Source organism: Natrix helvetica, assembly GCF_964273705.1.
Source record: "Natrix helvetica genome assembly, chromosome: 4".
In the NCBI taxonomy this organism is placed as follows: domain Eukaryota; kingdom Metazoa; phylum Chordata; class Lepidosauria; order Squamata; family Natricidae; genus Natrix; species Natrix helvetica.
The window spans coordinates 103,622,568-103,638,115 of record NC_138550.1 but is presented as its reverse complement, the minus strand read 5'-3'; the positions used below and the strand labels follow the sequence as shown (position 1 = coordinate 103,638,115).

The 15,548-nt window shown below is 36.2% G+C and overlaps 1 protein-coding gene across 1 annotated transcript in view; it reads right to left on the bottom strand.

Annotated features, from left to right (window-relative positions):
• The window catches only part of CDKAL1 (CDKAL1 threonylcarbamoyladenosine tRNA methylthiotransferase), a 332,059-nt gene that overhangs the window by 180,005 nt on the left and 136,506 nt on the right, over nucleotides 1–15,548 (bottom strand). The window contains exon 9 of the mRNA XM_081952974.1: nucleotides 8,951–9,054. Within this exon, the coding sequence (XP_081809100.1) occupies nucleotides 8,951–9,054 (104 nt within the window). The remainder of the gene's footprint in view (nucleotides 1–8,950; nucleotides 9,055–15,548) is intronic.

Sequence of the window (15,548 nt, the reverse complement as noted above, 5' to 3'; positions counted from 1 at the left end):
AGCATCTTGATCCAGCTGAGAATGCCTATAACCAAACATTCACGTATCTATAAAGTACCTGGGCACTTGATCGGTATGTATTTTTCAGATATTGCACTTAAGAATCATAACAGAACAGGAAATTGTGCTATGGAAATAACTTGTTATCTTAAGCTTTGGATTGTGTTTCCCTTTACTGTAAATCTATCATTTCCAATCTCCTTTGGGATTTTTCATCTGACTATTTCTTCAGCCCTTCGTTAATAAAGTTATTCATATCCTCCAAATCTTGAATCTTGAAGACAAAGATGTTGAGATTCTAGAAAGGGTGCAGAGAAGAAGCAACAGAAATGATTAGGGGATTGGAGGCTAAAACATACAAAAAACGTTTGCAGGGACTGGATGTGTCTAGTTTGATAAAAAAAAAGGACTAGGGTTGACATGATAGCAGTGTTCCAATATCTCAGGGGCTGGCACAAAGAAGAGGGAGTCAAGCTATTCTCCAAAGTACCTGAGGGAAAAAAGAAGCAATGGGTGGAAACTAATCAAGGAGAGAACCAAACTGGAACTAAGGAGAAATTTCATAACAGTTAAAACAATTAATCAGTGGAACATCTTGCTTTCAGAAGTTGTGACTGCTCCAACACTGGAAGTTTTAAAGAAGATATTGGATAATCACTTGTCTGAAGTGGTACAGGGTTTCCTGCTTGAGCAATGGATTGGACTAGAAGGCCTCCAAAGTCCCTTCCAACTATTATTCTGTTAATCCTTTGGGGTCAGCTGGAAGATACATATTACAAAAAGCCTGGTGCAAAGAGTCTACTATGGGTGACTGGGTCTTGCTTGCCATGTCATCTAACACTCTTCTTCGCTTGTGGACTTCAATGAAGTTTGTCACTGGCTACCTGTGCATTTGATCATTGCCCCTCCTGGATCCTTTGGGGGGACGACACACAAATCAGATCTGGTAAACACCAGATGACTTAATTTTGACATGGTGTTGAGAAAAACTGAAGAAGTATAATTGAAAATGATTAGTTCCTAATTAGACTAATCCAAAGCAGCAAACTTTAATATAGAGAATGGAGATTTGGGGGAAGAGGTTAACAAACCTATTTAAAGGTACCAGGATGAAAAGAAACGGGAAAGAAGAAAAAAAAAACCCTGCCCCTATTCTTTCCAAAATTTTAGGTTTTCTGGGGAGATACTGTATGTTCGAGGCAATAACATAAAAAACGGGGGTAAAATGCAATGTGCAAAACTTGAACAAGGGAGCTGGTTTTTCAGGGAATTTGGAACAAAACATTGGATGGTGCTCCCTAAACTTTAAGAGTGCTAATAACTGAAGAGATATTTTTCTACCATGAATGCTGCTTTAATCTTCAGCTCTCCGACTGATTCAATTCAAACATGTGTGTACCCAGGAATGCCTGGGCGCCGAAGGAGATAGGCTTAGAGTTAGACATTAGCATACATCCTTCTTGCTTATCTGCAAATGAACAGGGCCTGCACACGGTATGGTTACCATGGAAAGCTCATCCCGTCCCTTTGTGTTTGTCCTTTACATATCAAGCCTCCATAATACATCACCAATCCTAAATATGTGGGATTCTTTGAGAATCAAAGTATTAGGCGCATATTTAAAAACTGCAGTGAAGCTAGATTTTTTTTGGTAACTAAGGTAAGAGGATTCGAAAGAAGAAAGAGCTTACATCTAGTAAGCTTTCCTCTCAGCCAGAGGATTATTCAAAGTGTTGAACAAAGATTCAATCTTAAAATATTATTATTTTGAATCATACTAATAATTCAAAATCCATACTAGGGCAATACCTGAATTATGTTAATTTGCAATGAAAAGAGCCTCCCCTTCCCCGATTTTTGTTTTTCGGTCACTTCCATTTGGATTTTTTATTCTCGTTTCTCCTCATATAGTAGGGAAATACTTTTGAAATTAGGGTTAGGATCCATTTGAGGCAGCCTTCTGGACCAGAGGCTGAGCTATAGCAGAGAGAAATTACATAGAAACAATGGTTTAAACCAGTGGTGTGTTTCCATTTTTTTTTTACTACCAGAAGCGTCTGAGAGGGTGCGTGGAGCCTCCCACTGCCCCCACTACTGGTTCGCCTAACCCTGGCTGAACTGGCAGAAACCCACCTCTGGTTTAAACATGTGGGAATATTCAGAGGCTATTTTCACTGGCATTAGTAGCTTGTCTACTAGTAGCAAAATGCAAACATGTCTCATTTAAAAAAAAATAACATAAAATAATTTTTTAAAAAGAAAAGTAAGGCATGGAATATTACATATTTGTACTGTTACATACAGTAACCTAACAATAATTTAACTAATTCATAATTATTCATAATTATTATTCAACGAAGAATAATGTAAAGACTATAAGTATGTTTACTTCTCTTGAGGAGCCTTTAGGAAGAATTACATGGGATAATGAAAAAACACCTAATTATTCATGCTGTCCTGAATAGCTTTTAAAATGACAGACTGGTATCAAAATATTTATGTTGGCATTATAGTGCTCCTACATTAGCAGAGTCAGCAACTGAGACTGGAACATTCTTAACATAAAAAGGGAAGAAACAAAGTAAATACAGGGCTAAACGTCTCAAGAGAAGAACTTCCCATTTAGTTGGTATTTTTCTTCTTTGGGGTTCAAAATGATGACAAGAAAAAACATTGAGAAAGGAAGAAAATCTTGTTTGTTGGCAAACTAACTGAAGCCATGTGTCAAAATCAGGCGTAATCAGAAGTCTTTAGGTACAGATATGTGTGAATGGGTATATCCATATATTTGTGTTCCACCCTGCCCGCAAATACACATTCACACAACCAAAGACAAGCACGCTGGGAAAACCATTTACATGAAGAGAGTTGATTCATATTTTTATCTTCAATTCATTCCTTGAATGAATGCATGTCAATGCATCAACACCCTTTTCTCCCATTCTATTGGAAGTCCAGGATTGCTTATCGATATTTAGATGAATGGGTTTCTTTTGAGTCATGCTGGAAAAAGTCAAACATAAATTCTATATGACAGTGATGATTAACCTTTTCAGCACTGAGTGCCAAAACTGGAGCGCACGCATGTGCATGCACGCATGTGTGCTCGCGTATGCTGGAGTACCACAACCCAGAAAAGAGCAGCTGACTGGTGTGCATGTGTACGCTGGCCAGCTCCTCTTCTGGGTTCCATCACATGCATGTGCCCCAGCCAGCTGGTCTTCACGCATGCACACAACAGAACCTAGAAGAGAGCAGCTGGCCGGTGTGCATGCATGGGATGGGACCCAAAAGAGCAGCTGGTGATGGCGCGCATGCCCTCAGAGAGGCATGTATGCCATAGGTTCCCCATCATGAGCTGCAGGCTTGGGGAAAAAAAAAACAGATGGACTCTTGCACCTTTAAAAATAAACACCTAAACCCTTAAGTTAGAAACACATACAAGGTAATTTACTACATAAACATTGCTTTGATGAACAAGTAATGTTTACTATTGTTAGCCTAATATTATGTCATATATTATGTTACATTTTTACAAACTATTGGTATTGCAAACACTATTCAAACTGCGAACACTCCCTCTCAAAAATCCGATCCTAGTAGCCCATAGATCCTGCAAAGAATTCCTAGGACAGAAGGCTAATTTCAACATTTTCTCTCTCTACAGCAGGCTACAGAGAGTTTCAGGAGGATGCAAAGGACTTTAAGGAAAGATAAATAAGTCACTTGCCCACCATGACCAGAGAGGAATCTATTGAGGAGAATTTAACTCAGAAGATGGAACTCCAAGGAGAATGAAAACTGAATTGTAGCTACCGGTACCTATTTGCAAGATCAGAAGGAATCTGGTTATACCTTTCCCAACAAACAAATATTATTAAAAGGATAAACTTTTATGAACTATAGCTAACTCAATCAAATGCTTGGAGTGGCTAAACTGATGCAAGATTCTATTCTACCATTCCTACAGACTATACATAAAATATTCTTTTGTCCCTACATAAAACCCATGATTTGCTGCTTTATAATGTCTGCTCAGTTCTACTATATCCAAAACAGCTCATTTGAAGAACGGTTTCTTTTGGTTAGGTTTTTTTTTTCTGTTGAAGTTTCTGTTCAACGTTTCTGTTTTCTTATTTTGCACTAAAATGTAGAATACAAACATCAGATATATGTTTTAAAAATCATTTGTTAGAAACAACAGTAGCATTCGACTGCTACAAACCCATCTGCATGTGCCAATCAGATCTTCTGTGTTTAATAAAGGTAGAATTATATTTATTTATTAAGCAAAGACACTAAAAGGGTTTTAGCAAACACTACAGTAAAAATGGATTAGGGGGATTTAATCAAAAGCAAATACTTGCACAGCAAAGAACAAACAATCTTTCTCCGTTGACCTTCCTTCCATTATGCCTACCAACATGTCACTTAAAGTCTTAGGGGACTTCAACAAAAGACAGTGAAACAATGTCATGGTATACAAAATTGTTTAATGTTGAGCCAGTTTAAAAAATGAGCCCAAGCCAAAAAAGCGTTGCTATATGTATAAAAACAAAAACTCAAGCAAGTTTTAAACAATACTAGAGAATGAAAAAGCAATATATCAAAGCAAGAGGATAAAGCATTAAATATAACAAATGTTTTCAGGAAATTCCTAATATAACATTTCAATAGGAATTAAAGCCAAAATCTTGTCTGTATTTCTCCAGAAGGAAGTAGCAAAAATCTGACACCAAAGGATTTCTTATTGATATTCTGTGAATGCAACCTAGCTTAAAATTAAACATTCCTAGATCATCACCTGTTGCAACAATTTTACCAGCACTGGAATCTTCTGCTTCTGCATAAGCTACTTGAAATAAAGCCAACTGAAAAAGTCCCTTTCTGGGTTTCAACCTTGGGCATATGATCTGTCTGGATCACAATTAAAACAGATCTTGATTGGTAGATTTTCCTGCCTGTTTATGCGTAGGCCAGAAACCAATCATCAAACACTTTCTTTTCCATAGGCAGGTTTCAGGAAATCTAGTTCCAGCTGGTACTCTACACATAACCAGCACTGGCATTCCAACTTTTGACAATAGAGGTTATCATGATTGTGTCAAAAAGAGTTCTTGAACTGAAAGCCATTCATTAATACATGGAATACAGGTACTCCTTGACTTGCAACCACAATCAGGGCTGGGATTTCAGTTGCTAAGTGATGTAGTCACATCACTGGATTTGATTTCAATGCCATTTTACCATGGTCATTAGGTAAATCGCCACAGTCGTTTAGTGCATCATCTGGTCATTTAAATTAATCCAACTTCCTCAATTGATGTTCCTTATCAGAAACTAGCGGGGAAGATCACAAATTGCAATCACGTGGCCACAAGGCAGTATAATCAGTTGTAAATGTGGGTCAATTGTCAAAAGCACAAATTGCAATCATGTGGCCATAGAGGTGATGCAATAATCAAAACTTTGAGAACAGGTCATAACTCACTTTTTTCAGGGCGTTGTAACTTTGAACCATTGTTAAACAAACAACTGTAAGTTGCTGACTACCTGTAGTTGAAAATAAATAATACTAGACAACACTGTGACCTGTTAGGCCATCCTCGTGGAAGAAAGTAGCATAGTCCAATGTGACCAGAATAAGCATTAAATTTTAGGCTGACCATAAATTTTCACCTCAATGGTGGATGATCCCAGGATTACCTGAGAAGAGATGATCCTATTATACATTATACATAGAAAAATAATTGTCACGGCAAATGAACTTCAATAATAAGTTAATACTGGGGAAAGCTGACGTCGCGACGACACGACGTGCGATCTCGGGGCTCCGAGATCGCAGTCGATACTTTTGCCACTGGACGGTCCATATGGACCTAAACCATCCCGAAGAGACAGTGACAAGGAAGAGTACGTCTTGTTGATCTCAGGGACATCGCAAAGTCCCTGATTGATCCAAGAGAATCTCTTCTAGCCAGCGACAAAAAGTACAGCCTTAAGCTGCTGAGGTTGGGACAGCTCCACAACAGGAGGAAAAGTGGAAAGAGAAAGTGTTTGTTGAGGAAATTTTATTTTTATAAAAGATTGCCCAAAAAAGATTGAAGTTAAATCAAATTGGTTAAAAAATGGAAATAAGCGGTGGAATTAAGCATAATTGGACAGTGTGTTATCTTTTTTATTTTTATTTTTTTCTATCAATGGAAGTTTTGTGAATATTTTTTACTTTTTAAAGTGAAAGTTTCAGATTTTCTCCTTCTATTTCTTTTTTTATCTATGGATTAAATTTTTTCCTTTACTTCTACAATATTGGTTGGGATGGATTTTTTCTTTTTATTTGGTTTCATTTAAGAACTTTATTTCTTCTAAGCCTGAAACATAAAGAAGATTTAAAAGGCATATAAAGAGGGTAGTAACCTTAAAGGGAAAAGAAGTTACACTGCCACTTGGAGGTTGAGACATGGAAACATTGCTTTTTCTATTTTCCCTTTGATCATTTTGACCTTACACTTCAAAGGCTTCAGCTTGTTTATAAAGAAGGGCATGGATTGTTTACGCAGGTGCCCTTTGAATGCTTTTTGCTAGCTCGAAAGAAGTGAAAACAAAGATTTGTTTTTAAACCAGAGTGGCAGTGTTTATTAATTGGAAGGATGACACAAATTCAAAAAGAAACCATAACATTACAACAGATTATGTCTGGAATTCAAAAATTATTAGAAACAAAAGAGAGAATTGAGAAGAGATTGGAAAATATTGAAAATATAAACTTTAATGTGGCAAAACCTGATGGAAAAATGGAAGATACTCAGCAAATAGAAGTTATTCAGCAAATGGGAAAAGTGGAGGCTGGAGTCCTAAAAACCCAGGGGGGAAATGAACAAAGAGGCAAGATAACCGTGGATATTGACAGTGAACTGAGTATGGTTGGAGATGGAAAGAGTGGAGCAAGGAAAGGGAAGATAGATGGAAAGGTGTTTTATTACAGATTTCAAGGTATAGAAGAAGAAAAAAGAGAAGAATGGATTGGCTTAAGGAGAGAAATTTTGACCAAAACACTACTGATAACCAAAGATAAATTGATTAAGGAAGGTGATGGAGAGTTTCGAGATTTTACAAGATATGTAATAAGCAACAAGTTGCGAAGAGAAGTCCAAACAAATTTGATTAAGGAAATAACCAGAAGACCAATTCCACAAACGACAAAAGAAATAGGACTACACTATTACTGGAAAGACACAGGTTCAGATATGAAAATTAATAATAAAACACTAGTTAAATTTAGTTAAAATTAGAGCATTATGTTAAAAATGTAGTGCTAATGATAAAGTTAGGTAAATAATTGATAATGCTAACAATGTACACATATGTATTGGTTTGATAAGAAGAAATTTGGTATAAATTTTTAAAAGGTGAAAAAGGGGAAAAACTAAGTTAAACATAGTCAAACTATCGTTAAATAAATGACTGATAATGATTATTATGTAATAATTTGTATTGACATGATAAAAGGGAAAATTGGATATAAATTGTATACAATGATTAAGAAAAGAAGTTTAAAAATATTGTTAAAATTAGAGCATTGTGCTAAAAATGTAGTGTTAATGGATAAAGTTAGATAAATAATTGATAAGGATAACGTGTGTGTGTGTGTGTGTGTGTGTCCCAGTAAGGGTATGGCTAGCTGATGAGAGCTAATTAGCTCGAAATAGATCTATACTAGTCTCCCTTTATTTATCAGTACAAATACAACACAAACATACATACATACATACATACATACATACATACATACATACATACATATATATATATATATATATATATATATATATGTTTGATAAGAGGAAATTTGGTAAAAAGTTTAAAAGGTGAAAAAAAGGTGAAAAAGTAAGTTAAATTTAGTCAAACTATTGTTAAATAAATGACTGATAATGATAACAATGTAATAATTTGTATTGACAGGATAAAAGGGAAATTGGATATAAATTGTAAACAATGATTAAGAAAAGAGTTTTAAAAATTTTGTTATTAAACATAATCAATCTTTTATTTTTTTGAATGTGTTATAAAGGTATAATGTGGTTAGATGATATTGAAAATAGATAAGGGAATGCCACTATGTGGTTTTGTTTTAAATTTTGGAATGTTTGTTATAAAGGGACGTTAATACAACTATAGTCATATAAAGGATGAGGTATGATGATAACAATATATATATATGATGTAAAATAGATAATTTGATATGAATCAGAGGCGATTACTGTGGAAGGGACGCACAAAAACTTTTTGTAACCAATTGACACACTTTCTACAATTTGCAATGGAGGATGATTTTGTTTGTTTTTTATTCAAAAAATAAAAAACTTTGGAGAAAATAATAATAAGTTAATACTTAGTTACCTAAAAATCATGGGTGGACAAAAAAGCAGTGGGAGTGACTTCCAACTTCCTGCTGGCTTCCCCATTGACTTTGCTTGTGGGAAGCTGGCAAGGAGCATTAGAAACCACAATCACACGACCATAGTAACACTGAAACAGCTTTGTGAATAAAAGTAGTCTGAACACCTTGGAAATTTAATTTTACAAAAATAATGGGTCCCATATTTTTTACGCATCCTTAGGTTAGCACATTTTAGGTGCCTTGATTCAAACACTGTTGCGGTATAAAGCATGATTTGGCCTAACTTGAGAGTACAAACAGGTAAACAGGTAAAAACAATAAGAGTTTTAGTATTCATATAATACATATAATTTTCCAGATTTGAAAAAAATACACAGATAAAAAAGAATGAATTATTTAAACCTATATATAGATGAGCTTTTTAAAGTAAATTCTGGTGCATTTAATACTATATATTCTGCTATAGATTAAGTTACAGTATATCACATTAGTAGATGTCTTGAAAAGTATATTTAGAATACAAAATTAAAATAAATGAATAAAACCTACCTTCGAAGGATTGTTTGCCTCTGTTTACCAGTTCTTCAATAGAATAACTTGCTAATTCCCCTCGGGCATGCTTAGTTTTGCAATAAGTACATGCATTCAGACATCTGGAAAAAAAGCAAGTATATTATTTCATTTTAAAAGAATACATCCATACAAATCCAGATTATGAATCCTGTTGCTCTTCTCTTCAAAATATATTTATAGACAGCTATTGTAGTTATACATAAAGAATTACATTACATTATTGACAAACTGACCCTTTCAAAATCAAGTTTAATCAAGGCATATATTGCCTCTCAAAAATTATTTTCTTATTAATTGTGCAAACCTTTGTCATCTTTGATGCTGCTCAATCATTTCCTTGTATGGTGGATAATTTAAAATTAGCCCAGAGCTGCAAAAATCAGATCAATCACTGAATGGCAGTAGAAGTTAACATTAAAAAAAAATCTTTTTAGGTGTAGTGGCCATCTGGATTTTTGTCTCCCAGAACAGATAATGCCAGACTTGGAGTAAAAATATAATAACAATAGTCAAGCTAAGACAAATATTTTATATTTCTTTAAACAGTTTATTACATGGGATATTAACTCATAATTAGTCAATGTTAAATATGTATGGTCAACTGCCTACGGATCTTAAGTACTGTATGAGACAGAACAAGTAGTAGATGCTAAAATACAGTTTTGACATACTGTGTAGACAAAAATAAAATATCTTCAATTTAAATCAACTTCCAATGCCCACTTAATTCATACCAACAAGCACGAGTCCTATAGCTTTAAAAATGTGCTTAGAAACTTCAAGTGTCAAAATGTTTACGTGTTATGTGCTTTAATAAAAATAGAAAATAGTGAAGATGAATCACTGAAGTCTAACAGGGGCATAGGTCTTATAAGAAGGAAATTAGCAAATAAGAGGCAATGAAACGGCAAGAGGTGCATTATTTCTTGCTGCTTAAAGATGAGTTGTTTTTGAGCATTTTGTTTCCAGCCCAGTTTCATTATCATTATTAGTTATCAAAGTTGACTGGCATAATGAGGATATGATCATGCAAAAAAGAAACATTTATTTTCACAGTTCTGATTTATGTTTTACCTAGTCTGCTTTCTTCTGTACTTTAAAAGCATTATGGATATAGGAGTGGGGTGGGAAACTGTAGCAACTTTACTACAGGAACTTCAACTGTGCTGGCTCAAGAATTCTGGGAGCTGAAGTCCACAGTCGTAAAGTTGGCATAGTTGTCCATCGTTGGCTAAACTTTGTTGTCTCAATCAGCTGCTGATTGCCAAAACCATAAATAAAATGCTCTCGATTCTCCCTCCTTGTACTTGTAATGTTAAAAGGTAGGGAAAAGCCCTCTTGGCCCCTTTCTTTCAGAAGCCAGGGTAGAAGTGGCCTTTTCTGCTGGAAGTTGTCCTCCAAATCATCATCAAACCATTACTTGGCAATTCTATTCTAAAAGGAAATCGCAGAACAATAGAAAAACAGAGATGGGAGGGATCTTGGAGGTCTTCTAGTCCAATCCTCTGCTCAAGCAGGAAGCCCTATACTATTTCAGACAAATGCTTGTCCAATCTCTTCTTAAAAACCTCTAGTGATGAAGCACCCTCAACTTCTGAAAGCAAGTTGTTCCACTGATTAATTGTTCTAACTGTCAGGAAATTTCTCCCTAATTCTAGGTTGATTCTCTCCTTGATTAGTTTCCATTCACTGGCTTCTTGTTCTGTCTTCAGGGGCTTTGTAGATCATCACCATAGTAATTAAAATGCATCATAGTAATGCAAATGCAAACTTTATTATTAGGAAGGCAATAAAAGAAGTTGCTGAAGCCAGGAAGAGTACACAAAAGGGATAAGAAGAAGGAAGAGAAGCATGAAACTGTAAAACAAAGATGTTATGAGAAGTTCCAAATTCCATCTTCGGAAAAGGATTTCCCCTTCCTGTGACTGAAAGATCATTTCAGTCACAGCCATCAAGCTAGGGAAGATAGCAACTGTAAGAATTTCAACTTTCTTGGCCACAAACTATACTGCTCTTGGAAGATATATCTATCTTAAAGGCCTACATATTTCATGTTGCATTATAACTCATACAACTTCCTGCCTTCTGTTGTGTTTCCTGCCTTTTAATTTTATGCAGGGAATCTAGTTAACATGCAGTTTGGAAACAGCAAATACTAATACAAATTGTGTCATTGTGACGTATCCTCCATGCACTGTTATGACATTGTTATGACAGTAGGTCTGATTCTAGATCAAGCAAAATGAATTATCAAGGCCTAGAAATTTAATATGGCTATGTGATCAAGATTCTGGGCTTCTGATAGAGCTCTTAGACACTATGGAAGATACTACTAGGTGGACACAACAGTCTTATCAGTGACTTTGTCCAGGCCTGATGACCTCTTTTAATGATGATATCTGGTCATCCTTGTTCATTACCATAAAAACTTGTAACATCATTTACCTAATTATGTCATTCCATAGCTCACTTTAAATGACTAAACAAACAAATGCTGCAGTTACTATTTTAAGTTTCTAAAGTTTACATATTTCATAATGTTGAAAAGGAGCCCTGAAATCATTGACACCAACTTACTCATTAATATTAAACACTTAGAAAAAATGTAAACTGAATACTATACTGAGAATCTTGGATTGGTGGAAACCAGTGGTACAATTCGAACGAACCAGTAGCGTGGGGGCAGGAGGCTCCACCCACCCTCCTGGATGTCATCACATCCTGTTTTTGACGCTCTGTGCATAAGTTCCTGCGCATGCGCAGAAGTGGCGTGTGTGCTCACATTTGCGAACCGGTAACAAAAGTAAGTTGATTTTACCCCTGCTTCAAACTATGATATTCTTACAGAGTTCATTGAGTAAACTCTTGGTTTCACTGCAAATTATGTAAAATTCCTGAAAACAGCTAACATACTATGAACACCAAGAGAAAAATCACGTATTTCAATATACAAATCTTACAAAGACCATTCTGCTCAGGGCTTAATATAATTCTTAATATGATTACCGAGAAATGTATTTCCCAATAATTACTTATGCGTATATATTTATTACAAATATAATATAAAAAGAGCCAGTTTGTTAAATGTTTAACACTTCAGTTATTGTATTAATTATTACTTGAATTAATTATTAAATTAATGTTTAAAATATTAAATGTAATAAAAGAGCCAGTTTGGTCTAGTGGTTAAGGTACCAAGCTCGAGATCACAGGATTGGGAATTCTAGTCTCTCCTTAGGCACAAAGCCAGCTGTGTGTCTTCAGGCCAGTCACTCTTGCCACAATGTCAGGATTAGGTGAACAAGCCAGTCTGCCAATTCCTGTCACAACCAATTGATTAACACTTGGTTAATCAGAAAAAAATGGAACCTGATTGCAGGAAACTACTAAGAAGAAAAAAAATATCACAAAAACACTCCATTATATTATCAGGCTTTTGGTTTCAGCGTTTACCACAGAATAATATTCGTAGCACTCTTTTCATGATTGACATTCTGATAGCAACACAAATCAATAGTAAAATCTAAATCTTTTGAAATTTCCTGCAACGTTTTCACATAACAATTCCATCAAGTGCTCAAGATGAGACGTAAGTAGTTATTTGGCAGCTTAAAGCTATAAAAGATATCAGGTCATGTGACTAAGCATGTATTTAAAACTGGCATGAATGAATTATTAGTACCCAAATCCATTTTTTTTTTAGATTTATGGAGCAAACTCTAAGAGACCAGCCAAAAAACTTTTAAAGGGATTGAGAAGAAATCCAGCTGCAATTAGAAAGTACTTTTAACAATTTGTTTCATTGTCATGAAAATCTGTAATGGAGCCTAATAATCACTTTATAAAATAATTTGCATCCATTCATCCATTTTAGACCAAACTGGGAGTTCCATTATAATGTACATCTGCAGAAATAAGCAGAACAATAATCTCTTCTACTTCCTTCTATCTCTACTTTTTGTGTTTTTTAGAAAAAAAATGTAGACCTTCTTGGCAACATTTGTCAACCAAATGCACATATTAAACTTACAAGGATGCTGAACTGAAAATAATTACAAAAGGATTTCATGTCCAGACTGATACAGCGAGAACATATTAAACAGTGAGGTTCTTCTAGAGCAGTGGTTCTCAACCTTCCCAATGCCGCGACCCTTTAATACAGTTCCTCATGTTGTGGTGACCCCCAACCATAAAATTGGTGTCTCGGTTCCTAAGACCATCGAAAATATGTGTTTTCCGATGGTCTTAGGTGACCCCTGTGAAAGGGTCATTCGACCCCCAAAGGGGTCCCGACCCATAGGTTGAGAACCACTGTTCTAGAGCAGTGGTTCCCAAACTTTTTCAGTCCACCGCCCCCTTGGTGCTACAAACTGATCCTCAGTGCCCTCCCCCCACCCAGTGGTGGAAATCAAAAATTTTTACTACTGGTTCTGTGGGCGTGGCTTGGTGGGCATGGCTGGAGGAGTCATGTGACTGGGCAGTTTGTAACAGGAAAATTCAAAACTATAACAATTAATTGCACATTTATTCAAAATCCAATTTAAAAACCTTTTTAGTTAATGTTAATTCAACAAAATTGTTGAACATGATCCTGTGATACCAGGTTTTCAAAGTCTGATAGTTATTTATCAGAGTAACTAGTAACTTAGTAAACTCAGTAAAATTTAGTAACTACTTCACTGTTCAGTAAATTCTTAATGTGATGGATGGGCTTGATGAAGTGATACCAGTTTCCCAATGTCTGGTTTTAAGTCACTTAGCAGAGTGCAATGTTTCCCAACCTTGGCAACTTGAAGATGTCTGGACTTCAATTCCCAGAATTCCCCAGCCAGAGAATACTGGCTGGGGAATTCTGGGAGTTGAAGTCCAGACATCTTCAAGTTGTCAAGGTTGAGAGACACTGCTCTAGAAGCATCAGAACTGTTTTCCTCTCCTCTCCTATTATGGTATCAGAGGATTTAAAGGGCATTTATGGCAGGCTGGCCAGCGGAAGCTGTAGGCTCAGTGCAGCTCCTTCTCTGCCGCCTGCCGCCCCCCTTGCCTCTTAGCGCCCCCTAAGTCATCCCACCGCCCCTCAGAAGGCGGTACCGCCCACTTTGGGAACCACTGTTCTAGAGTAACAATTTCTGCTAGTGATTAATGTATATCTATTGGAATTAAAAGTTTAAAAAAACAATTTAAAATAATAAAATTGCTGATATTATGGCTACTGTAGTTTAAGTATCGTAATAAGCAATCTTAAGTATATTAACAGAGGTATTGAGAAGCTTTATGGGGCTTTTAAGCATAAGCTTCAAAGACTGCGACTACTTCCCTTGGGCAGTTTGTAATACTGTGGATCAGAAAAGGAAGCTCAACATGCTTTAAATGAAGGGATGGGACAGGAGGGGAGGAGAAGGGAGGAGAGGAGAGGAGGCCTGCACTGGCTGAATCCACCCAGTGAGTATACTTTCACATATGGGTTGCCTCATCCCCTTTGTGGTATTCCATTGGGAGGGAAAACCTCTCTATTTCACTTGGCTTTTAGCCTCCGAGTTAGCAAATTGGGAGCCAGTCCACTGATTGGCATTGTCTTTTTTTCAGCCTAATTTATTTACATTATATATTGTGTTATTATTTGCATTATGCAATATTTTAGAGTTTATTTATTTAAATGATGACATCTTAAAAGATATCATCAACTGTGCCATGTGAAAGGTTGAGTGCTGGACAGATCCTAGGGTAGTCCAGTTGATTCTCAACATACAGAGAGGCCCCTTTACATTGTAAGAAACCAAGGACAGTCAGAATCATCGGCAGACTAAAAAGACCTAGACAAAGGACAATGCTTCCAAGTTCTACTTAATGAAAAACTCACTGGCAATTTACCACTTACAGGAACCTGTTCTGGAAAGTGGATGCAGTTTAAAGGTGTCACCATACAGACTGTGCTTGGTGCAAAAGGCTGGTTTGATAAAAAACACAAAATCATTTCAGCAGCCTTCCAGGCCAAGAACAAGGTCTATGCAGACTGGTAGATCAATCCATCATCTGTCCAAAGGAAGACAGTTTTAAGCACCTGCAATCTAAAACACAGGCAGACCTGCAAGAAATGCAGGTTGAGTGGTGGCAGAGGAAGGTTGACCAGTGCAGTCATGCATGCCACCAGTTCTTCAGAACCATAAAGTCAATTCATGGTCCTTCTAAATCAAGATGCTCTCCTTTGCTATCATTGATGAGTCAAGCCTAATCAAAGTTCATGGAGGACTAAAAACCACTGGGCTGAACATTTTCCCAATTTATTTCATGGATTATCCAACTGACCATAATGTCTTACAGCAGATTCCTAGCTCTCACTTGGCTGTCCTAGACTTGCTTCTCTCTACTAATGAGATCAGGAAAGTGATCTCACAGATGACCTCATATAAAGCAACTGGGCAGGATAACATCCCTGCTAAGATGTACAAAGTACTAGAACTCAAACATCTTATAGACCTTTCAAGATATCTTGGAAGACATTTGGTCCACAGATGTCTGATGACTTCCATGATGATTTCATTGCTGCTCTCTACAAAAATAAGAGAAGCAAATCAGA